This window comes from Lissotriton helveticus, chromosome 8 (assembly GCF_964261635.1).
Source record: "Lissotriton helveticus chromosome 8, aLisHel1.1, whole genome shotgun sequence".
NCBI lineage: Eukaryota > Metazoa > Chordata > Amphibia > Caudata > Salamandridae > Lissotriton > Lissotriton helveticus.
The window spans coordinates 891,365,472-891,389,467 of record NC_136069.1 but is presented as its reverse complement, the minus strand read 5'-3'; the positions used below and the strand labels follow the sequence as shown (position 1 = coordinate 891,389,467).

Here is a 23,996-nt window from a genome sequence, read left to right as displayed (position 1 = left end):
CACTGTCCTCGCTTGCTACCAATAAGCATTGCCATAGCCAATAGGACTTGCATTAGGAAAGTGTAAGCTATTGGCTTTGTGAATAACAATGCTATTAATTTATATATTTTCAAAGCCAACACATATTTTAAAAATTTGTCATTTACAATACCAATAGCTGACACTTTCCTAATGCGAGACCTATTGCATTGCAAATGCTTGTTTTTCTTTTGGCAACCCTACTTTATATTTATTTTCATGAAATGCATCCTCACACTATCACATTAAATGTAAAATACAAATGTAAGGAATAGGCAGAGTGGGGGCCCAGGGGATACTGGGACCAGAAAACACAACTAAGCCTCTGTAACCAGTTTACAAAAGTATGTAAATATATAAATGGTCTTTAAAGACCTGTGAAAAACTAGGGCGTGCTGGAGATAAGACTCCAGACACTGCCCAGCCGAGCCCACAGCAGCTCGAGCAGCTCGAGCAGCAGCAGCCTGGGCTGAGACACAGGACGGGGTGAGGGCAGAAATGGAGAGCCTGATAGAGACCGTTTGGGCACTTTCTTTTTAGAACTGCCGGTGCTAGGCACCGGGAGGACCCGGCCAACTTTAAGGCCGGAGTTTATTTAAAACTTTCCGAAAGTCTGGAGCTCGTAGTCTACGGTAGACTTGGGTCACTGTCTGTGCACACTGCACAGTACATACAGAAATGAGCCAAGAGCACTGCGACCCATAGGAGCAGCGCGCACAGGCGCCTGGGGTGATGTACAGAGCCTCCACGCCGTGTGCGGCCGTCCTAGCACACACACGACCTGTCCGCGGCTCGGCACGCTGCCGCCCCTGTCACTCAAGGTCCGCCCCGCCCATCGGAACCATACCCCGCCCCACGTCGGGCGGTGAGGAAGCGGATGGCACTCGCACGCGCGTCTTCTTTCTTGCTTGGCCGCCTCTGCTCCCTGTCACTCACGGCTTGCTCCGCCCCCAGAGGCAGGACGCCCCGCCCCCCGCCGGCCCCGGAGCGCTTGCAGGGGGAGTGCTTGCCACTGATGGGGATTCAGAGTTGAATGACTGCCTGCAAGTTGGCTGTGTTTAGTTTCTGACGGGAGTGTTGTCTGCTCGGATCGCCATGCTCTCGCGGAAGCAGCCCGGCGCGCTGCTCCTGGCCGCCTGCATACTGTGGATTAGCGGGGTGCCCCGCAGCCGTGCCCTGCTGGGCCCCGGGAGGCACAAGCACCAGCAGCAGCAACAGGACGAGTCCTTCTCCAGTGCAGGCATATGCAGAGCCCGCTGCACGTCCCGCTGCCTGAGCCTGCACCTCACGCGCATCTCCACCTACATCAAGCACTTCCAGGTACAGCGGTGGGGGGGGGGGGGGGGGAGTGCCTGCTGCCACTGATGCAGCCCGGGTCATTTAAAAAAAGGGGCACTGTAGGGTCAGTTGCAGTTTGGATAGATGAACCCATAGCGCACAAAAATTAAAAAGTGTAAGAGTGCCACTCAGATTGGAGTTTAAGGGGGCGTGTATGGTACCCTTTTAAAAGGTACTTCCAGCCATGTATGTCTTAGGAGAGCGCAATGATGGTGCACTTGCGACTTTTTTTTACAATTAAGAATGGACTTGGTCAATATGTCTCCGTATGATGGGATACTGACGTATCGATATTCAAGTTAAAGTCGCCAATGTATTTATTATGTTGGGGGTTGTGAATAATGGCCACTTGTCTGCTGTTTCTTGGTTGTCGATTATTTGTTTGGGGGAGACTCCATTTGTACATGTTCAAACCCGGGGCACTATAATTCTCCACTTCCCTCTACCTGTTCTGTTCTCACAGCTATGGGGATGAAGTGTGAGCCATTGGAATCATTAGAGGCAAACTTTTTGTTTTGGGGAGGGAGGATGCTAGGAGAGTGTGTTTGTAGCCATTCCATTTGCCAAGCGCGTGAGAATATTATTCAATTGAGGCTGGTGCCTTCCGAATGACAGCGAACAGGGAAACCGTCATCACTTCATGATCACCAGTTTGAAGTCGGATCTGTGTTTCACTAAGTGCGTGTGCAAGGGTGGCTACTGTCTGCTGACGAGCATAACGCAATCCCCTGTTGCCCCTCTGGCGCAAGTGGAGGGGAGGTGTGGGCAGCCAGAACTGGCCCCTAACGTTCCGGGGAGGGAATTCAACCAATAGACTACGAATATCTTTGACTTTGAGATATGGAAGACTCAGGAGCCCGTCTTCACATTATGGGGTGGCATCATGTTGCGTTATGCCACTGTCTACTTAGAGTCATCGGAGTAGCTCTTGGCACTGTCCGGTGCGAAGTGCGACACAGGGGGCGCAGACAGTGCTTAATTTCAGTCGGTGGTTTCCGGTGCTCGGCACCTGCGCTTTAATTGTGAACATCGACCCTTGAAACAGCCTGCCACAAGGTGGCGCTGTGTGGCTAGTTTCGAGATGACCTTAAAACAGGTAATTACTATTTCAATATACATTAAAAATGACATTTCCCAGCAACCCAAGCCATTCTTAGGACTTTGGAGGCCTGACATAGTCCGAATTGTCCCATTAGTAGGAGTCAGTGTGATGGTTAGTAGTTGTGTTGTTACTATCATTGTGTGGTGCAAGCTGCAGTGGCCTCCTGACCACAGCCCGGTCACTTTTTTGTCACAAATGAAGCACCGGGCGCAGTTGTGTGCAATCCAACTTCCGTTCCCCTCTGGAGCACCCGCACAATCCCACCGCCACCACATCACAGGCGCGTGCCCCCTCTCCTCAGCCAGGCGCGTTTCATGTCAGTGTTTCTTCCTCACAGTTGGTGAATGATGAGGGGAGGGGGCTCGGCTGCCGCTCGCTGCAATGCTGTTTTTCTTGTTTTTGTGTTTACTCTGGGAGGCTTAGCCACTGGCATGTACACCTGAGAACGTGTGGCACGGGGCGGCCGGCAGGTGTCTGTGTAGCCACGGGAAGTGCCGACTGCAGTCCGAGACACCCGGTGTTATCTACTGTGAGTGATATATCGAAGCTGCTGCGGGGAGTCGTAAAGGCAGGCGTGCTTCGTCTTGCTTGGCGTACGGAAGCCACATAAATCGGCAGGGGCCTGAAAGGGCGCTGCTGTCGGGCGCTTTATGGTGGGTGGCCGCTGCAGTGTGGGGTCTTCTTCCTTGCCCAGGGACCACTGCTCCCTGTCCTCAGGGTGCCTTTAATATGCGGTTATTTTAACAGGAATGTGCCAAAGCTGTCTTAGTTGAACAGATATTTAGTAAACTAAGTTTTAAAGCAGTACTAGATTGTGGAAAGGCAGTGCGGCTATTTAGTGCAAAGGGGGTTATTTCACATGCTGGTTTCCTGTAAGACTCATTCATCTGTTATATGGCGCCAAGAAGTCCCTTGGGATGAAATTGTGCTGTATAAAAGACATATGTTTAGATATGTATAGTCATTTAGATGAGTTCCTGTGGATCAGTAGATGAATGCGTCCGCCCTATTGATCCGTGTGTTATCCAAAACCACGGTTTCAAAATGTATCTAGTTCACTCTGCTCTTCATCCTTCTGAGGGCGTTGGAAGACGCACCCGTGAGAGGGTTGATTGTGGAAACCTGTCACCCAGCGCTTTGGGATTCAAGCGCTGTATATTCACTCATATGATATGGGCGATGTGATCCTGTTGCTAAGCGCACACGTGTTTCCCTGACCTGCAATGTGTTTTATATATATGCTACCACAGCCCGCCCTACCCAGGGCTGCCACTTCTAAAAACGAAGTGGAAGAAATTACAAACTCAGGCATCCCCCCCTCAGCAGTGGGACATTTCTCTTTGTTGTAACATCCTAGCCCCTGGTATGCTACGTGGACGTGAGCCAGTGAAGCACAGCATTCCCCTAAATACATATATGTATGTGATTGCACACACGCTAGTGCAGGCAGACTCACAGTCTAACTCGTTTGTTGAACTCGCACCGTGAAGGGTGGAGAGGGTGGAGGATCTTGTACATTTGCAATTTTTTTCTGTTTGTATCCTTTATGTAACGCGTGTAATGCTAAATCCTTATGTTTTTCAACTCGTTCTTATGTAAAGCGCTGTGACACCTTCGGGTAAAGTTCGCGCTATATAAAATCGCATAAATAAATAAATATTAATGCAGGGGTGAAACCTGGACGGGAGATAGCACTGAGGTTCAAAGAGTGTGCCAGGCGCACAAGGATATGGCGAGGATAACCCCCTCCTCTGTCCGCGGTCCAAAATGAGAAAGCACCAAGGTAGCCAGGGAGCGTGCAGGAGTGTCTCCTCACACCAAGTGCTTGTGACGTAACATAAGTACAAAGCGGACGGACATGTGTTGAGACTGCTGTGCATGTATATAGTTGTGCTTGGGGAGGGATACTGTGGTTCAGGTGCTGTGTCCTGGACATCTAGCCACTGCCACTTAAGGACTACCCTTGTTTGTAAAGCAAGTTTAAAGTGTAAGGGGCGGGGTTTTTTTTGCATGTCAGGGTCAACCACATGCTGGCAGGATAGATAGGCGAGGTGTTGTGCGGGTCAAGAGTTAGATTCCTCGTCAGGCTGATTCAGCCTTCCATCCTTTCAAGGTCGGTATATTGAGTGTGTTAAATTGGATAATAATAGTAACTAATACCTGTTACCTACAGTGCTTAAAACCATAGAGACGGCAGGGGAGGGGGCCTCAGTTTGTGACACACCCTGAAAAAGCTGCTGAAACAATTCGAAGGCCGGTGTTTATACGCGCCTCGAAGCGGGAGACGGGCACTGTCGCCGAGGTGCATCCTTTCGCCACATCTAGATTACACGAGGCATAAAAGGCGCCTCTTGTGTAAAAGAAGCTTTCTTGAAGACCAGGGGACAACCTCGCTCTTAAGAAAACACGCGCGCCTGTCTGAAACGCCACCGATACCGCATGCAGCCAGAAGCGCCTAGTGCCTACGACGCTTGATAGGTGGCCACGTCCCTTCATGAGCGATTTAAAAGGGCTCCTCGGAGCCCCTCGACTCCTCACATAAAACCAGAGGCAATTCATCTAAATTACAGGGATTAGCGGCCGGGGCAGGAGCCTGGAGGCAGCATAAAACCCGGGCCTCGCCTACCCCGAGTCTCAACGCTGTCCTTTAATGAAGGGTCGAGGACAGAAGGCTCCAAGCCCTGGCAACGGTGCAGACGCATCATGAGCCGCGGTCAAAGTTTGAAGCACTTGGAGAAAGTGCGTTTCCACCCCTCCCCCTACCTCTTTAAACAGTTGTCATTTTAAGTGTGCAATTGCTTCACAGTACCTTCGGTAGGGCTAGCTTTTTATAAATGTGGTAATAAATAAAAGATATGGGGCTGGCGCTTGGCTCACGTCCTTGGTCTTTTCAGATAATTTGAGAACAGTGCTCAGACTAAATGACCGTTTCTACCTAAGCATATACTTCCTGTCAATTGTGATCAGTTTATAGTCGCCTGGCAAGATACGTTTAAGAATAATAATGGATTGGATGAGTTATCTAGTGCCCAATTGGGCAAGTATCCCAGTTTCATTATACTTTTTCATGTATTGAAAGCTTTATTATATGATCTTCAAATGAACACAGGCGTTTTGTATAAAATGATAAAAGGCTGACTAAATTTTTCCTGAAGTCGGCTTGTGAGTGACCCGCACGTGTCTGCACGTTTCAAAAAGAGTCGCCAAACTAACTGAGCTTTCGCGCCATTGGGGACAGAGCCCAGTGAAGGCCTGGAATGGTCAAGTGCGCGTGGCTGACCAATCCGGGCCCAGGTCACGTGACTTCAGTCACTCCAGTGGCGTAGCTCTCAGTAATAAAGCAGGTGCATTGGCACCGAGGGAGGATGAGGGACCCAAGCACCCTCATGTTGGTTGTCTTTAACTGGCCATAGAGGGACTACCAGGACGGTTAATCTTCCTTGGTTGTATTATGAGAAATGGCCTGCTACGTCACCGAGTGAAGTAGCATAATTCAGAAGAGGACCACATATTTTGGTACTGGATTTGATAAAGGGCCAAATGCAGGCTCTGTTTTTTCCTTTTGTGAATGAGGAGAAAAGGAGGCGGATAGTACATCGGCCCAGTGAGACTGTGAGGAGATTTTTTGGGAGATAAAATGCTAGCACGATTTTGAATTGTGACCGACAGTTGATAATAAGCAAGTTTATATAGAATGAGATGTAGTTACATTGTGGGGTACGTGCCAGTGGCAGAGCTGAGACAGACCGGTGTGGTGGGCCAGGCGCCCAACAAAGATTCAGCCTCCTGCGTCACACCTATTTAGTTAGTCACATGTTAAAATCTCTATTCTCCCAGGGCATACGCAAGGCCACTGGAATTATGCGATTCTGCTGCTGTAGCGTTTTCCATGTTAATATGGATTAATCACACTTGCCACATTTCCCAGTACCTCTCGCATAATTTGCAGATTTCAATGCAAGTAGTCTCTATCTCAAGTCGATCAAAAGTTACAAAAAAGGCCACACCTGGTGCTGCAGAGGTACAACTGGTCACCTTACTTTGCGGATTGGTGTGTGCAGTTTGTAATTTGGTATTATTGAGGTACACAGTTCGCTCAGACATTTATTTGTGTCAAACGGTCAACTACGTGAAATGATAATTCTAAATAATGTGCTGCACTACGTAGCATAATTTGCCTTTCTTGTTGCATAATTTAGTCAGCCTTGCTGCATAAATTGGGTTGTGCATTGTCACAGTGAGCCTGCCCTCGCTCCTTAGAAAACAGATGGCGTTTAGGCACACACATCCCAGGGTGTGTGTTAGAAGTGACAAGGCATCCTGTGCCCGCCCCAGCCCTTCTGTCTGGGTCCCTGGCCTGGAAGCGTTTACTTTTTATGTCAAGATTGTCTGTTTTGATTGGTGACATATACAACAGGAAGACGAACACCGTTTATTACTAATTAAACTGGCCTCGCTGTGGCAGCAGTTCTAAATTGCTACCAGCAGGGGGTACTAGTACGGGAAGACACAACCCAGCGGGATTGTTTCTTTTCATGGCTTGACGTTGCCTCTTTTTTGAATTTTAATGCACTTCTGTCTCTGGGTGTCTCGTTGTCCTCTGCGCCACCAATTGTTGTGCTTGCTATTTACTCTCAATGGTCATTTGTTCCGCATTAACGACCCCATTTCTTTTCAATGCATCCCCCCGCCTGCCCCGCACTGCCCGGCCGTTTCTCAGTATTGTTCACCCTCAGAAATGCCTGCGCGCGACGAGGCCGGAGTTGGGCTGTGTCGCAGCTCGCATTGATTTTATGTTTGTGATAGAGCGCCTCGCCATTGTATTAACTCGCTGCCGAGGATGTGAGCAAGTCGCCTGCACTCGGGAAATCAGTTGTAATTCAGTGTATTTGCAGCAAGAGTGGACCGGGCAGCTATAAATCGAGGGTTACTCAATTGCTGGGTTTCATACCCAGCTGTTGTTTTGGCAGTGAGCCCGCCGTGTGACTTGGACTATGGTGCAGAGAAATACGTATAAAGTGATGGATGGCATGCTTGAATTAATCTGAGCCTCTGGTAATTATTCGGGTGCTAGTCCGTCTTTTGTTTTGGGGCCACTGTGCTCCTCTGCACAGAGATCAGCCATATGCAAATCAGATGCTGCCATGCTCCAATAGAAACTGTCTAGCCTGAACTGTCATGCCAGGTCACCTGTGGATGGGAACCCTGGATACCCCAGATCGGGTTATGCTTATAAAAAAAACGGGCCTCTCATTCCCAAAATTGGTAGAGAGTCATGATTGGCGTGCGGTGTGCCCTTACACCCCTGGGCTCTGGTGCAGTTGCTTCTGCTGCAGGGACAGCTGCTATGCTCCCCTGTTTTCATTTGCCATCACAGGGCATGGACACCAAAGGGATCTTTGCTGTAAGTTCTGAAAAGTCAATGTTGAAAACAATATTGTGAGGTTGGATACAATTGCCACATCATGTGTTTTTGGATAATGAAACTATTGGTGGAAATACTGCTGCATATAATACTTTAAAAGAATTCAAAGGCAGTGAGTGTGGCATGGACCATACTGCAAGGAAAGTAGTTGTGCATTGTACCCAGTTTGGATAGAAATAAGACACACATAATAGGGGTTCAGTGCTTCCCTGATATCACTAGGGAACCCCCGAGCACTGTGCATCTGTGGCACTAATGATCCTATGCCCCTGTGCCCACTACAAACTCACTTCTCCTGACACCTGTTTTTTGGACTTGGGGCCTTGGACGTTGTTGATGTAGCTAGTCTATTCCCGTGTAGACAACTAGAGGAATGTCAAAACGATGGGATTGACGGACAGTGCTTTCTAGACAACTGTTTTTGGATAATAAAAGCACATAAGCACGTGAACAAATATTAAGCGTATCCTCCATATCCGTTCTTATGCACCTGCATGGCACAGGCTCATGTCGGGTTTCATCCTAGCCGCTGGTTCTGTGGTGTCCTCTAGCTCCCGCATGGATTATTGTCCTTTCCTTCCTTGGACAGAAGCATCCTGGGAAGAGTGCTCCAGAGCAGCACCACCTTTTGGTGCCAAGCCCGCCACATTTACCAGCGTCGAAGAACTGAGATTCTCAGAGACCCATTTATTCTGGTCAGTTGCTGTTTCCCAAGAGCGGTGCTTATTGGCACCTCTTACTATTTGATACCACAGTGACGTGGCCCTTTATGTTCAACCATTAATCAATGGCGTTTGTAAAAGATCCACCCGACCAGAATCCCAAATCAGGCCTATAAGAAAGAGCCGACCCAGCCTCACAATGTGAGCACACACACACACTCTTTCTCTGAAAGATGATTTTAATTATAGTTGTAGCTGTTTGACAATGTGCATTTGCAATCTATTAAACTTCACTGTGTGCTAAAATAATTTGAGGCTTTATGGTGACATAGAAGTGTAAAATGGAAGTAAAGTAAATTAAATCCTAAAAAAGGGATCATACCTGTTCTTTCCAACCACACATATAATTGGCCATTCAAGCAAAGACCTCCATATTAATAATAAGGGCTTGACCATTAAAGAAGTGGCCACATCTCATCTTAATTACTTAAGTGTCATTGCTTCTCCACCACTGGGCGGAATGCCTACCAATGATGGGCTTTATCAAGTTTGGCGACTCCTCTCTATGAATCTGATTAGGAGCCGAGGGCTAAATTCTGATCCCTTCACAAAAAGGCGGGAGCATAATTCTGAGTATTTATTGCACTGTCGATAATATTCAACTGTAAATTTAGGCAGGTGAAACCTGATGAAATTTACTGGGATTAAACATGGGGGGGGGAAAACTCTGATACATGTGGAAATTGATGTGGTAAGCACTTACTTAAGCGTGTAATTCCCCCTATTGCGGGTGTTAACCTGGAGCAGGAGGTATTTAGAGTACTCGTTAAATGGTGAACAGCCTTTACAACGAAACTTTTACAACGCACTACCATTACGACGCAACTTTTACAACGCAAACTATTACAACGCATAGCGCTTGGGGGCGCTCTAGGATAGGGAATAGGTTTAATGTACTATCCAACACCTTCCCTACTATCCACGGGGACTGGAGTTGGAATAGTAAATTAAACTATTCACTATCCAGCGCCCAAAAGCATTATGCGTTGTAATGGTATGCGTTGTAAAAAATGCGATGTAAAGGTAGGCGTTGTAAAAGTATGCGTTGTAACGTCATACATCCTCGTTAAATATCACACCACTGGGTATTATTATGTACCAGATGAAGTAACACATACTTTGTTGAATTTTCTGAATAATTATAACCTCCACCAGAAACTTCAGAGATGCGTGGAGGGAGAGAAAGGAAAGGATAAACTAGAACCTGAATAAACCGATGTAGACGCCTTGGCCCAATGTTGATTCCTGGAAAATACCTAAAGAAATTGACGAAATAGTCCCACTCCTCATCAAGGAAGTGACTTGCCAAAAGTAACACAGGGCCTGATGTATCAAAGGGTTCCTCCCATTCTGTGTCTTTGAGAAAATATGTTAACACATATAGAACTCAGATCCTACAGTAATAAGTTCCTAGTTTTATAACGTTTTGTGGCTACTCTTTGCTACTCAGAGTGAGCAGTGTGTCGATCTTGGGGTGATAGTTTCCCTGCTAAGGTACTTGCTGGAAAAAACATTTTTTACCTACACTGGAACTTATGACAATCTGCCACATTGTGACACTGTTTGTGTAATTTAGATATGAGCCTAACAACAGTTGTTTTTTAATTCATTGTTCATTAAAAATTACTAATATCTGACGCCTAATCCATTCTTATAGCCTTTTGAGCCTGAAATAGTCTGAATTGTCACACTTGTAGGAGTTTGATTGTTAGTGTGTTGGTACTGTCCTTGGCAGCGTTGGCAGGGGTAAAGCGTGGTGCAAGCTGAAGTGACCACCTGACGAGGGCCCTGGAACATATATTTTTTTTACAAATTAAGTACTGTGTAAGACCTACCATCCAGAATATAAATCCGGCCTTGAGGGTGTAAAGTATAAAGAAGAGTCCTTTCCCTGGTAAATTATATTAGGCCTGCTACAGAGACTACCTCCCAATCCACATGACATGTAACTACTGATTTGATGGTACCAAACTCAATCCTTTTTTGTGAGCACCTCCTGGAAATGAGGACCATCCGATTCCCAGAGTTCTTCAGACTTGTAACCTCCCCTCTAATTAAGGCTGAGTACAACTTCCTGGATGTGGCACCGGCTTCTTGGGCTTCCTGGAAAGGCAAGCAAGGTATGAGAGCGACTGGACAAGATATGTGGATTAGCTTTTCCCAAAACCAGGCATTCCCAGTTAAGAAATCTTGGTTGCCAGGTGTGTCTAGCACCCCTCTAAATGGCATGAGCATATGAGGTAATGTTACTGTGCAGGGGTGAAACTATCGGGTTATGGATTCTGGCAGCTTACCCAGGCATGTTGCGGACCAATAGAGTGGAGTATTGTGAATAACATATTGAAGATTGTTACATGGAATATGGTTGAAATGCCCATCATCTAAAGTGGACTCTTAGACTATGAAGTACATGTACGGTAAGGTCCCAGGCAATGCCAGGCCAGGCCAAGAAAACAAACACCAAACAAGCACAGTGTGGAACAGCTTTCTGAGTCATGCAAACATTTTCTTCTCTCCTAACGTATAGTTCTATAATTCCATGCAGCAGAATCAGGTTCTACACGATCATCAAATAGTTTTCTTACCTCAGGTCAGTTGCACTCAAAGTGCAAGTGTAGCATGGCTTTCAGCAAGAGTTACCCCAAGTCTAAAGACCCTAAATCTAAAGAGCAGCTTGACTCTGAACAGGGACTTCCAGAAACAAGGATGTTGTAGAATTCCCACTCCTAGGAGTCTAGAAGGATATTTGTTTTCGAAACATTTCAAGAGCATCAGGACTTTCAGAAATTGTTTAGCAAATCTCAGTTGTTATGGGTTTTCAGAATTACTTTTTTTATCTCAGAACCCCCATGACTCACGTGCAATGATTTTGAGTATATGATGTGTGTTTTTGTGTGATTAATCTCCGTGTTTATTTTTATTTGCACCTGTGGTTAGAGTGAAGTACTCTAACATTTTTGCAAACGTTATTATTTCGTGTTTTTACAAGTACTGTTTTTTTGTATGTTTTGGCAGTTTTTAATGTAGGTTTTATCATTATGGAGATACCACGTTTTTGGGGAATTATCTAGTTCAAATGTTTGCCCGGATTGCGTGTAATTACATTGTTATCCACCTTTTGTAGCACATGCCTAGGCCCAAGGGGCTGGGCAGGGCAGGGCAGGGCTCTACCGAGAGTGCTTTTATTGGTAGTTTGGGGCATCTTGAAAGGCGATCCTAAATGTAGAAAAATATTGTGAGTGGGGTCTGGTTGACACAAGTTTTGCCATAATGTCATGGGGAAGTGGGAGTGGTGAGTCCCGCAGTTCGACAGTACTACACAGCACACTGTGTGGTTGGTTTTATACAATTACATAGCACTTATGTACACCTTCATGTACAACTGCATGATGTAATTTGCTCAGAATCACATATTTATATCTTATGCCAAAAGCAATCGTAGAAACCAATGTCTTGGTCGCCAGTTTTAACGTTTAAAAAAACAAAAAAAATTCACTTTCTTCTCAAGTTTGGCAACCCATTGTTTGCGTGCACCAGATCCTCACCCCTTATACATACGAACGATAATAACCCCCTTTTATTGACGCTATGAAACGTCATGACCACAGGCCACAGTTAAAATCAACATTTTTATTTTTAGTATTTGCTTAGCAAAGACGTACGCCCACTGCGATGTATATTGTAAGGTTTATGGCTACCCTTATTAACCGACACAGTCATCTTATGTCAAGCAAGCCACAGGTGGTATCAGCATGAACCCGGTGCGCACCAACACTATAACATCTCTCCTGGGCGTGGATCTCAATTCTTCATAGAGCTGGGCTAGTAGAATTCACCGAATATACCCTCTGGCCTTGATGACATAAACCAGATTGATCCATTTTCCAATCTTCATCCCCTTGGAAGCCAGAAAGTAAACCTACCTCTTTGAGTCCTATATACTTATTATTCCTGGGTAGGGCACTGCCAAAGGCACCAAAGGGCAAGCCCCGAGGACCAGCTGCTAACTCTGACCGCTCCTAATTGACCACTGTGGTCTTTGTTTGAATGGTGTAAGGTTGTTGTTTTGCATGCTCGCCTAAAGGCCAAGCCTGTCCTTATCAGGTGTGCTGCTGTTATTATGTTATGTTATGTTATGTTACATGGGGATTTATATAGCGCACGTACACCAACAGGTTTCTTGGCGCTGTGGAGTCTACACTGTGAACAATTAGGCAGGTAGGCAGCTATTTGTAGGCCAAGGTGAATAGCCAGGTCTTAAGTTGCTTCCTGATCTGAAAATAGTCGCTCTGAAGCCTGGGGAAGGCAGGGAATGTGTTCCAGATCTTAGGACCTAAAAATGAGAACTGGGTTCCGCCCAAACGTTTACGTTGAAATCTGGGCACAGTCAGAAGATTCTGATGCATAGATCTCAGAGTGCGCATTGGTTGGTGTTTGCCAATGAGCGAAACAATAAATCTAGGGCCTGTGTCTTGGATAGCTATGAAAAGTATACAGCCAATTTTAAACAAAGCCAGTGGAGATCTTTAAGTAGAGGGGTGATATGGCAATGTCTATCCTTCAGGTAGATGATTCTTGCTGCTTGGTTTTGGATCATCTGAAGACAATGTCTCTGGCCTAATGGGAGTCTAACATAAAGGGCATTCCCGTAGTCAATTTTAGATAGAATAAGGGCTATAACAATTTGGGTAATAGCCTCTTTGATAAAGAAATGTCTAATCTTGCGCAGTTTGCACAATTGGACAAAGCATGCCGATGTCACTGAGCCAATTTGGGTGTTTATAGAGAGATCCGCATCGATGTGAAGGCCTAGGCCAGTCAATATTATTAGGGCTCAATAGGAGAAAATAAATGTGATCCTGGGCATGAGCATCTTTTTTACTGGGTCTAATGACATTTCTGAATGGTTGGTACCCAGAACAGCATGCAAACCCTGGTCTACTTCTCATAACTTTGTGTGCAGATGTCGTAAGTCACTGATTCAGACTTAGCAATACTCCACTGTGTATCAAAACAAATTGCCCCCAAACCTGAATGGGGTAATATGTTTGGTGCATGATTCTAATGATGCTATGGACAGTGATGGCCTTTCATCTACACCAGCATCACAGGGTGAAGAGGCCACAAAGTAGATTCTGTGGATTTTTCTTTGATGGATTTTGGGCGTGGAATAGCAGTGAACCAACAGGTCTGTCTATGGCTCTTTACCGTAGTCTTTTTGAAGATGTGTCATATAGAGGCCAAACACAGACACTGCCCTGACTTTTCTGTTGCAAATGATTAACATTTAGTGCAACCATTGTGTGCATAGAGGACTTTCAACATTTGCAACATCCACCTCTTTTTCTGTTAAGGGTAAAGAGTTTATAAATTGCCATTTTAGCAACCTTGCACTCTGACCCTTTTACATCCTGTAGCAAATTTGCTATAAAGAGGTCCTCTAAGTACAAGTAAACATATCTAATCTAGAAGAAGACCTAAGTTAATTTTTCTAAGAATTTATACTTAGAAGTCTATATTTAATAAAAATTCTGCATTTATTTTTCAAGCTTATCTTTAAATAAGGTAAGGCTAATGTTAGAACAATGGTACAAGTGACAGTAAAACAATTCTAAAAATAGCAATATTAATGGAGGGCTGAGGAAATAATCCATGGCATTATATATCCTTTCACGTCTCATACAAACATCAACTTAATCGAATACTTGGATAACATTTTATTTAGTTCAGAGTCAAATGTTTTTCTTAGACGACAACTGCAGGTGCTGCTGAATGTTAGTGTTGATGAATCCCATATGATTTAGTCTTAATTCCACCTAATGCCTCTTTTTTCTACCAACCTACACTTCTGTCTTTATCTAACTCTTGCAGGTTGTTTTTCATCCCAGATGTCTCCTTGTGTTACTGTTCTCCTTTTTTACTCTCCCCTTCTCACATTTCTCCCTTGCTGTCTGCAGTTCTGGATCAAAATCTAACCATGAAAAATAAGCCCCACTTACCCAAAAGCAGGTGCTTGTGCCCACCACTGACAACCACCAGCACAAATTAAGCATGTGATGCTGATTTTTCTGTGTACATGTCAATGATGATCTGCAGAGATGGAAAGCTGCAGTCTGTACTGTTCTATTCCTGTATTTTTTAGAGTATGCTAAAGGATGCTAATCGTGACTTGCACTGTTTTTTGACGTGTGACTCCTTCAAGGCCAGTAACATATGGACATTTCATAAATGTATACTTCACATTCTCTCCTCTTTTACTGACCATTTCTTAAATAATATTTTGAGTATGTAGGGTGAATTTCAACATCCACAGAGAGCTTGTAGCCACAGAACCCAAAATAAAAGAAAAATATAATTTGGCTGTTTAGTTAATATAATGCGTAATTAGAACACTGGAATGTTGAGAGCTTCATTAAAGACAATGGAATGTCTATGGGCCAATTATGGCCAGAATAAACATTTTAGTCTATAAATACAATACTTGTCTTTCTGCTTCCTGTTTATTTTCGAATATTCAACCCTCAATGGGTAGAATGTGCTAATCGCATTATATCCCTTCTGCTTCAGATTGTATTGGTTGTGAAATGCTCTCCCCCTGCTATTAACCTTGTCCTGTGGATCAGGCCTGTAAGTGGGGAAGAAGGCATTTAGCAACCGTTACAGCCCTCTGAAGCTGACTAAAATAATATATTAACCCCTTAGCTGCGGCGGCTATTCCGCCGCAGCGCTAAGGGGGAGGCGGGGCCACGCGGCGCTCCCGTACTCATGACGGAACCGCTCCGTCACGGCCCTCGGGTGAGCTGTGCTTGTGACGGAATGGTTCCGTCACGGCCCCGCCCACTCTTTAGAACGTCAGCGCAGGCGCGGAATTCGCGAGCGAGCGAGCGGGCCGTGACGGAACCGTTCCGTCACCAGCACAGCCCACCCGAGGCGCACAGAAAGGGTTAAGTATCAATATTGAGAACCGAGGTTCAACAGAAATTACACTCAATAATTTGCCTCAGACGTACGTTGCATGGGCAATAGCTATAGTTCCTGCTTGGGTCTCTTTTTTTTATATCTGTCATTAAAATAATGACTATAAAGGCATTTTTTTTAATGGATTGTATTTTGGTACACTTCCTTAGATGCAAATGATGTGGCGATAGCAGTATTGGGATGGCTACGGATACCACAAGTCCTGCACTAGGGAACTCCTCTTTGGGATCATACAAAGGCACATCGGCTACATCTTAAAGGGGCTTATTAGGGATGTGGTTGCAATGTCACCAGTGATGTCATCAATTATGTTGTTTGTGAAAAAATAGCACTTCATGGGATGACTTAAAGCAAACTTTTAGAAGCTACATTGATACAATGTCTGGTCGGAAGGGCATATTTTCACACAACTGCAATGACCTGGTTTCCTTTAATTTCAAATGTTCGGAAAGTCATTCCAAGATCTGACATTTTACAAAGTCAGTTTCTCAGAAGGCCTGGGATTTGTGCTTTACCGAATGACCCGTGGAAGATGTGGATATAGGCTGAATACTTTAACATAAGCGGGGGAGGGGTAATAGGAAATCTTCCTCGGATTGACATTCATTAATATTTATACCAATGCTGGCACAAATGGTAATTGTCCGAAAGGTATAGCCGGAATCAAGGTGGTTATTAACCATTACTTGGCTGATTACCTGAACAGCAGACAAAGGGTTATAACCGGGTTAATTTCATCGTTGGGAAGATGAATTTCAAGAAAGCATTTCCCATTTGCTAATGCCACTGGCTTTTCTTTGTGTCTACCAATCCCATCAGAGCAGTAACTAAGAAAAAATCACAACACACCGACCTTCGTTGTTAAAATGTAACTGAAAGGGTTAAAAAAAGACCTCCTGATTCCACTAGATTTAAACATAGTATGAGTTCGGTCATGATCGGTTTGTCTTTCTTTGCATCACTTCCCTTCAATGTCTTGCTTTTGACACCAAGACCTTTGACACTGTAGAAGATTAACTACCATAAATGTGCACCCCTTCACCCGGAAGGGATACTTATTAACTACTGAAAAGCCTGTGATTGGTTTATGCTCCCATGACTGATAGCTGAAGTAGCTACCATGTATTTTTTCAGGAGTAGGAGGAACTGCTGCTTTTCACCTTCTACCCTCGTGGCAGGAGGAAATGCCACAGAACAGAAGAAGCTCCCTATAATCAGAGTGCAAAGTCGAACCATTGACCTCTAACCATTGATTAACTTTCCCAGATAAGAAGGGTAACTAAAAGAGACAACTTTAAGATTAGCTAAGTTTGCTAAATTAGAAAGTATGTGAACCAATCAATTAGCTTGAACTTTTTAGGTCCGATGTTTGCGAAGACGTTTTGATTTTTGCTCAATTTATATATGTAATAAACTTACTTACAGACACCTGTAGTTAGCCGTCTACATCCATTGGTCTGTAATTGTGCCATTTACATTTTTCTTCCTCCCACTACCACATATAGCATGGGGCAATGGGGCATCCCACTTTAGCCCTTGGCTAACTTCTGTGAAGGACAATGTTGTAAATAAAATTATATAAGCAGCAGGACAGGTCTTCAGGTTATTAAGATAGGTTTATTAAGATAGTACAGAATAAGACAACAGAGCAGTAAAACCTCACAGCTGACCAGACCAACTGCCAAGGCTGGAATCACACACACCAGATAGAACACTACTAGGTTAGAAGATAGAAACACTAAGGAAGGACTACAGACACCAAGTAGCCATATTGAACCAAGTAAGAATATACAACAGACAACTTTCTGCTCTTTCCCCACGGAGCACAGCCACACTCAGTGTAGTTTCCATGAGTGGCAGGGTCCACTATGATAATGCCTCCTTTTTGAGAGAATAAAAACAAATATTTTTGCTTTTGGCCATTTGTTTTACTTTGAGGGCCCGGCACCTACCCCAATAGTCAAGGTTTCCAAAAACCATGACAAGACAAAACAAGCATTGGCAAAGCCAAAAGGCTGGAAGTCAATGCCAGACCAATTGCTTTTGGTAATGCTTGTACAACAGGGCCCATACAGGTATGCTTTAATTAATGAGTCAGTGGTCAAACCCACATGCTCTCCACTTAATGCGTGGTGTAATGATGGACTGAGGAGATTATTCAAAGTGGGGATTATGAGATAGCTAGAGAGCAGCTTGAGTAAGCAGGGGTAGGAGAGGAGGAGGACTAACGGGACAAATTATACGTGTACGAAAGAGGACAATTTAAACTAGAATATGGAGCTTAAGTCTTTCTTGATAGATGCATTAGTAATCAAGTAGACATTTAAATTACTACCAAACTCTATTATCAAAAAAATGTGTGAACTAGCCAAAAACGGTGCAAATGCATACTCATTATACAAAAGTACATCTTTGGTGACCTATATTTTGAAATGCAAAGCTTCAACAATCTCACTCATCACAGTGTCTATTTAGGAAATCTGGACTTCTAAGGTCAACCTAGTTCACTAACTACTTACTACAATGGTTTGCTTCCACCTGGAAAGTAGCGACAGCAGGGCATAACCCATACGCCTCTTCTGCCCAACTTACAGTCACATTTCATCGCTCAAAATGTTCTACTCGCTCTATCCACTGCTTTCCTTGACTTCAATCATACTGGTTGTGTCAAAATGAACACAAATCTTAGTTTTCGTACAACAAAAAATCTGTGTACAGGCAACTCAAAATAATCAAATCAAATTAAATTGTTTGTTCCTCAGAGCCATCCTATGCGTCTGCTGAATGTGGTCTAGGTGCTTCTGAAATCTGTTTTTATATTGGGCTTATAATAAAAGGGTAGTTTCTCTGGAAGACTTCAGTCAACATGTGCTGAGAAATAACAATATCTAGAGGCACTGTACCTGCCATAGGCCTTTTCGTCTGTGTTCTCCATTCAAGGTAGCTCACTGAGAACCACGAAACACAAGACTCTTATTATTTTCCTTCCCTGTCAGATAATGTTCTGATGAGGTACGCATAAATTAAACTACATCATTATTTTAGTTCACTTCCAAATTTGGCAGCAAACACTGCCAGCCGTTATGTGCTAATAATAATTGTTTTTTATTTTGTGCTTCACACTCCATGTCTGCAGTTTTTAGGCACTGTAAATAATAGGTTTTGCTATTATCCAGTTTCATGGTACTTAAGATACCAACCTCAGAAGAATGAAAGACTGAGTCGGACTTGCTGAAATTGGAACTCAGTTTACGAACCTTAGATGAGTGGAATGCTATGTTGACTCAGCCGGGATCCAAACTCGCCATCTGCATTCAGAATCAACTGTTCAGGTCACTGATCCATCCTGGCTTAGATGTCCAGGTATATATGTGTAGGAACCAGTGCTTAATTTGAGCCGTTGGTTTCGGTGCTCAGAACCGGCACTTAATTGCCAACACCTGCACTTATGACGGTCTGCCACAAGGTGCGCTGTTTGTGTAATTTAGATCTGAGTACAACAACAGTTGTTTATTAATTCAATGTTCATTAAAAACAACTGATATCTGCCACCCAAGCCATTCTTTTTTTTTTTTTTTTTTTTTTAAACCTTTATTATGCAGAAAATGCTCACAAATACGGGCCTACAACCCATCGGGCCGGCCACCACACGTATAGAAACACAGTCACCCAAGCCATTCTTATAGCATTTGGAGCCTGAAATAGTCTGAATCGTCACACTCGTAGGAGTTTGATTGTTAGTAGTTGTGTTGGTACTGTCATTGGCAGTGTTGGCAGGGGCAAAGCGTGGTGCAAGCTGCAGTGACTGCCAGACGAGGGTCCTGGAACTTTTTCTTTTACAAATTAAGCACTTGTAGAAACACTGTACAATGTGACATCAAATCAAGAGTGACAACGTTGAGAGGCAAAGCAAAGATCATAAATGAATGAAAAGTTAGTACAGAATCCTAATTTGAGAATTGGACTACAAAAAATGTGTTTGCAACTACACTATAAGTGCAAATGCTGATTGAAAAATAGTATCTTTTTTGCTTGCTTCCGGATCTGCGAAGGAGCAGGATTTTGTTGAATGGGTATTGGACTATGAGTTCAGGTATAAAACAAAACTCCCAAAAGACCTTGTGCCAGAGTGTTAGACATTTTGAAGTATGTTTTTTAAGCATAACACCAGGGACCACATGTATGATCGCTGCATTTTGTGAGTTCCTAACTGTGACTCTTTGCGACTTGCAATTAAGAAGTCACAAAATGCGACATACTACAGTGTGTTTGACACTGTTTGCAATACCCAGTGGGTCGCAAAAGGACCTGCCTCATACATAATAATGAGGCAGGTCATAATTTGCGACCCACTGGGGCTGGCCATAATCAGAGGGATGGGGGCCTGCTGGGGTCAGCAGACCAGCATGTCTGGGAATGCTTTTTCAATGAAGATTTTTTTTGTAAATCAGGCCTTTTTCCTTAAAGGAAAATGGGATGCCTTTCAAAAACAAAAATGAAAAGTTTTCTTTTCATTTTTTAATTGAAGGTAGTGGTCCGTGGGATCAGTGACTGCTCTTAAAAAATGTTTGTGCCTACATTTGCAAAGGCAAAGGGGTCCTTTGGGGACCCCTTCCCCTCTGTAAATGGGTTACCACCAACTTGAGGATGGTGGTAAACTGCAAATGTTTTGCGACTGCATTCTGGTCGCAAAACATTCATACATTCGCCTGCGACTCACTGTCAAGAAGGGACACCCTTAACATGCCCGTCCTAATACCGACTCGATTTTTCAATTTGGTAATAGGTTATCAACTCGTAAAATAGGGTTAGTACATGTCATAAGGCTAGTTTGCGACAGCAAAAAACGTTTGTACATGTCGCCCATAGGCTCCTGCCAGAGGCTTGTGCACACAGCGGTACACAAATCTCCATTGAACAAATAGAGTACAAAAATAAATATTTTCCCAGAATTTCTCACACATCTAAGGATTGATAATAACTCGGAAATAAAGAAAATTAAAAAAAAAAACACTTCAATCAACATAATGAAATGCAAAACGATTACTGAGGAGTGATTAATTTGTTAAATGAGAGCAATTGGTGGTTTCCAACTGGAGTATAAAAATAAAAATGGGAATGGCTTGTTGTGCCCCCAAATAGCAAAATCAAGTTTGGTCTTTACAACGACCAACAAACAGGAAAACAGTCTCCTTTCATTTTTATTATATATACATTGGCCTCATATGTATTCTTTATGGATATCCTGAATACCGGAACAGAGCTTGTTATTAGTGGCTTGTTAAGTCAGCACCTTCTAAATTTAGAGCACACCTTAACTATCTATGGCTTCGTAATGAGGCTGAATACTATCATTGTATGAACGCTAACAAAAAACCCAACCTGTAGGGGCTAACCCCTGCAAAGCACATATGTACGCAGCACTCTGCGTCCTTGGATGGGTAACAACACTGGATTCAGATGAAAACAAGGTGTACACACACACACGTGCCTTACTGTCACATTTAACACAGGAAAACCTGTTTATTTCGCTGTTCACAGCTGGGTGTAACCTGAGAGTGGAAACAATAGAAAGCAATATGGCAAATAATATGCAATTTACTTTATATGTGAATAAAGAAAAATAAACTGTTAACTGAACAGTCCAGTAGATGACAAAAACTGTCCTTGTGCAGCTGGTATGAATTGGATTTGTGGATCAGCATACAGAGACGAAAAATACTAATGTAACGACGGTCAAACATACAGAAAATCATAATTGCATGGGTTTAAACCAGATGGGGGAAATTGTAGTACCACTCACTTAAATAGTGAACACATAATAGGTTTAGAAAGAAAGCTTGCATTAAAACTAGGTAGTTAAGATTCACGTTGAAAGACATTTTATTGGAATTAGCTAGTTATAATTCACATTGAAAAGAACGTGCATTAAAGCAGCCATTTATTCACCTTGAAAAAATGCATTAAAGTTTCACGAAATTTCATGAACATTTGGTAGTTTGGATTCGCAGGGCAAGAAGTTGCATTCAAATTGGAATTTTCTAACATGAACGCTCTGTTTGCCCTTGTTAGATCTTCAAAACAAAAAGAACAAATACAGCAGCCATAAAGCTGCTTTGTAAATGAGGAGAGAAAGACGAGCCCTCTGCCCTTTTAGCAATATTTAAGTGCCCCTTTGAAAATATTGGACTCGCGTGTTTATTGCACATTATGAGGGACCACCCTGCAGCTTTGTCTCTGTGTCTGAGAAGGAAGGCATCAATAGGCCTGTAACAATGCGCACAACTGCAGTGCCAGGCCATCTGGTACACAGCAAGCTCAAAAATGGAACCACAATAAAAACACATGGGCCGTCTTTGATGAACTCTCAGCGATGTTGTAAACGCAGTTGGTTTGGTCAGATACACCCGGGCATGCAGGTGAAATGGAACTTGAAATGTTGTGATCTTGGTGAAATCCCACACTTCTGGGTTCACTGTCTCTTTTAAATCTGGAGGTACCTTTTCAACTGTTGCTACTGGAAACAAGCCTACAGTTGAATCTTTTAGGGCCATTTTAATTCCTCAATAATGAGAGTTAAGAGTAAGTGTAAAGGATTTAATTATGCTAGTCTAGTAAATTGACTTTATTCAGAATCATAAGTATTAGTTTGAAATAAACCCGATTACAAACCCAGTTTCAGGGGTCTTTCCTGTAAAATTAGGCTCATTAGAGGAAAACCATCAATTTGTTGTTTGTGATTCTAGTCCTGTAAACCTGCTAGGGAGACATTTGCTGTGAACCTTAATGGCAGGGGGAATACACTTTCCACTGTGTACATTGTAACTAGAGTTATTTAGATTAAGTACCCAATGAAGGTTTAGCTTTTACTGCTGTTTTGTCTAGGTGCACCACCTATCAAGGTTTATCTTTAAGTGCTGTTTTGCCTAGGTGCATTACTAGTTACTCCTGTCTGTTGGCTGTTATTCTTATAATGTATTGTTACTCACAGTCTGTATATTTTGCTTTAGAAACTGTCTACAAGGCTTGAATTCTGAAAATGCTGTCTTCTTTATGATTATTCCTACTAGTTTATTGTGACAGTTTCAAAACTGACAGACATAATCACATAAATATATGTATTTCGATTATGGTGTGGCCTGTTATTTTGCGGTTTGTTGAATAGTGTTTGTATTGTGCAACAATGCTAATTGTGTCGAAGTTTCATAGCTTTTTCAACTTTGGTCCTAGGGTCCCTCCTTTGTTCACAAAAACTTATTTAGGTTGGAATGGGCTTAATAGATGAGGCATTTAGGCTGTGTTTGAAATTCATCATTTTTTTATCCACATCCCTAATATAAATGGTTTTAGACTATCAACATGTTTCAACGCATTATAGAGAAAAAGTTCTGAAGTGCACCATTGTGTCCAGAACATATTCTGATAAACACAGAGTCCAACGATGTATCAAATTAGAGGTGAACAGAGGTCTTTTTTTTATTCTAAACAGTTTTCTCCAAATCTTCATATTATGTTTCAAAACATCAATGAAACGGCAGCTGATAAGTGTTTCGTCCACAAGACCTCTTCAGTGCTATTAATAGTTGTGAAATCATATGTCCATTCAATACTCCAGAATAAAAGACAAAAGTCTTTGCTACTCCAGATATAATTCCTATTGCGCATCAGTTAAAGGAAATCATGTAGAGTAAACTCGCCGCCACCCCAATATCCAATAAACATGTGGAAGTTCTAGCAAATGTCACCAGTAACCCCCAAATGCATTAGGTCTAAAATAGAGTGATGCGATACCACAGATCCCATGCCCCGGGGAGGGAACAGAACGCTGGCACTTAGGCAGCTAGAGAGCAGAGGGATCACTCGGCTCAGATCAGTCAACATGGGTCCAAAAATGAATGAAGAATTGCATGTGTGTATGAAGGATTGACTGTCTTAACAACTACGTATCTACATATGGTATTTATGTTTACAAGTACTCTTCATTTCAATTAATTATATTCAAAGCTGCTTTACGGTATTTGATTGAATATGACTGTAACTGTAATGCATTTATATATCCTCAAGAGATGGTATGATTGGGCTTTGCAATAAGATGTTAATGTTTGAAAAACAGGGCACACAACCCTACTGTTGTTCTCACCTCGCCTGTACAACTATTTTCTCTACTGCACTACTCTGTTGCTTCAGCACTGTGGCATAGAACTGAACAGCAACACAAAAATATGATGAACGGAATGCTGAACATTGTCAAACATTCACCCTCCCCCTGAGATCTGGGCCTAAATCCTTAGTTTTTTGATCACCATGCCATTCCAGTTTGGACCCAGTCGCATACAAGTCAGTCTTTTCCCTGCTCCCCATGGGAACAGTCCAGCCCGAACTGCCAGGCCAGGTTCTCCCTAGGGTGGCTTGG

The 23,996-nt window shown here is 43.3% G+C and overlaps 1 protein-coding gene across 1 annotated transcript in view; it reads left to right on the top strand.

Annotated features, from left to right (window-relative positions):
• The first annotated feature begins 1,034 nt into the window (after positions 1-1,034).
• ANOS1 (anosmin 1) overlaps positions 1,035-23,996 on the top strand; it is a 451,571-nt gene continuing 428,609 nt past the window's right edge. Inside the window, exon 1 of the mRNA XM_078657674.1 lies at positions 1,035-1,338. Within this exon, the coding sequence (XP_078513800.1) occupies positions 1,114-1,338 (225 nt within the window). The 5' untranslated portion in view covers positions 1,035-1,113. The remainder of the gene's footprint in view (positions 1,339-23,996) is intronic.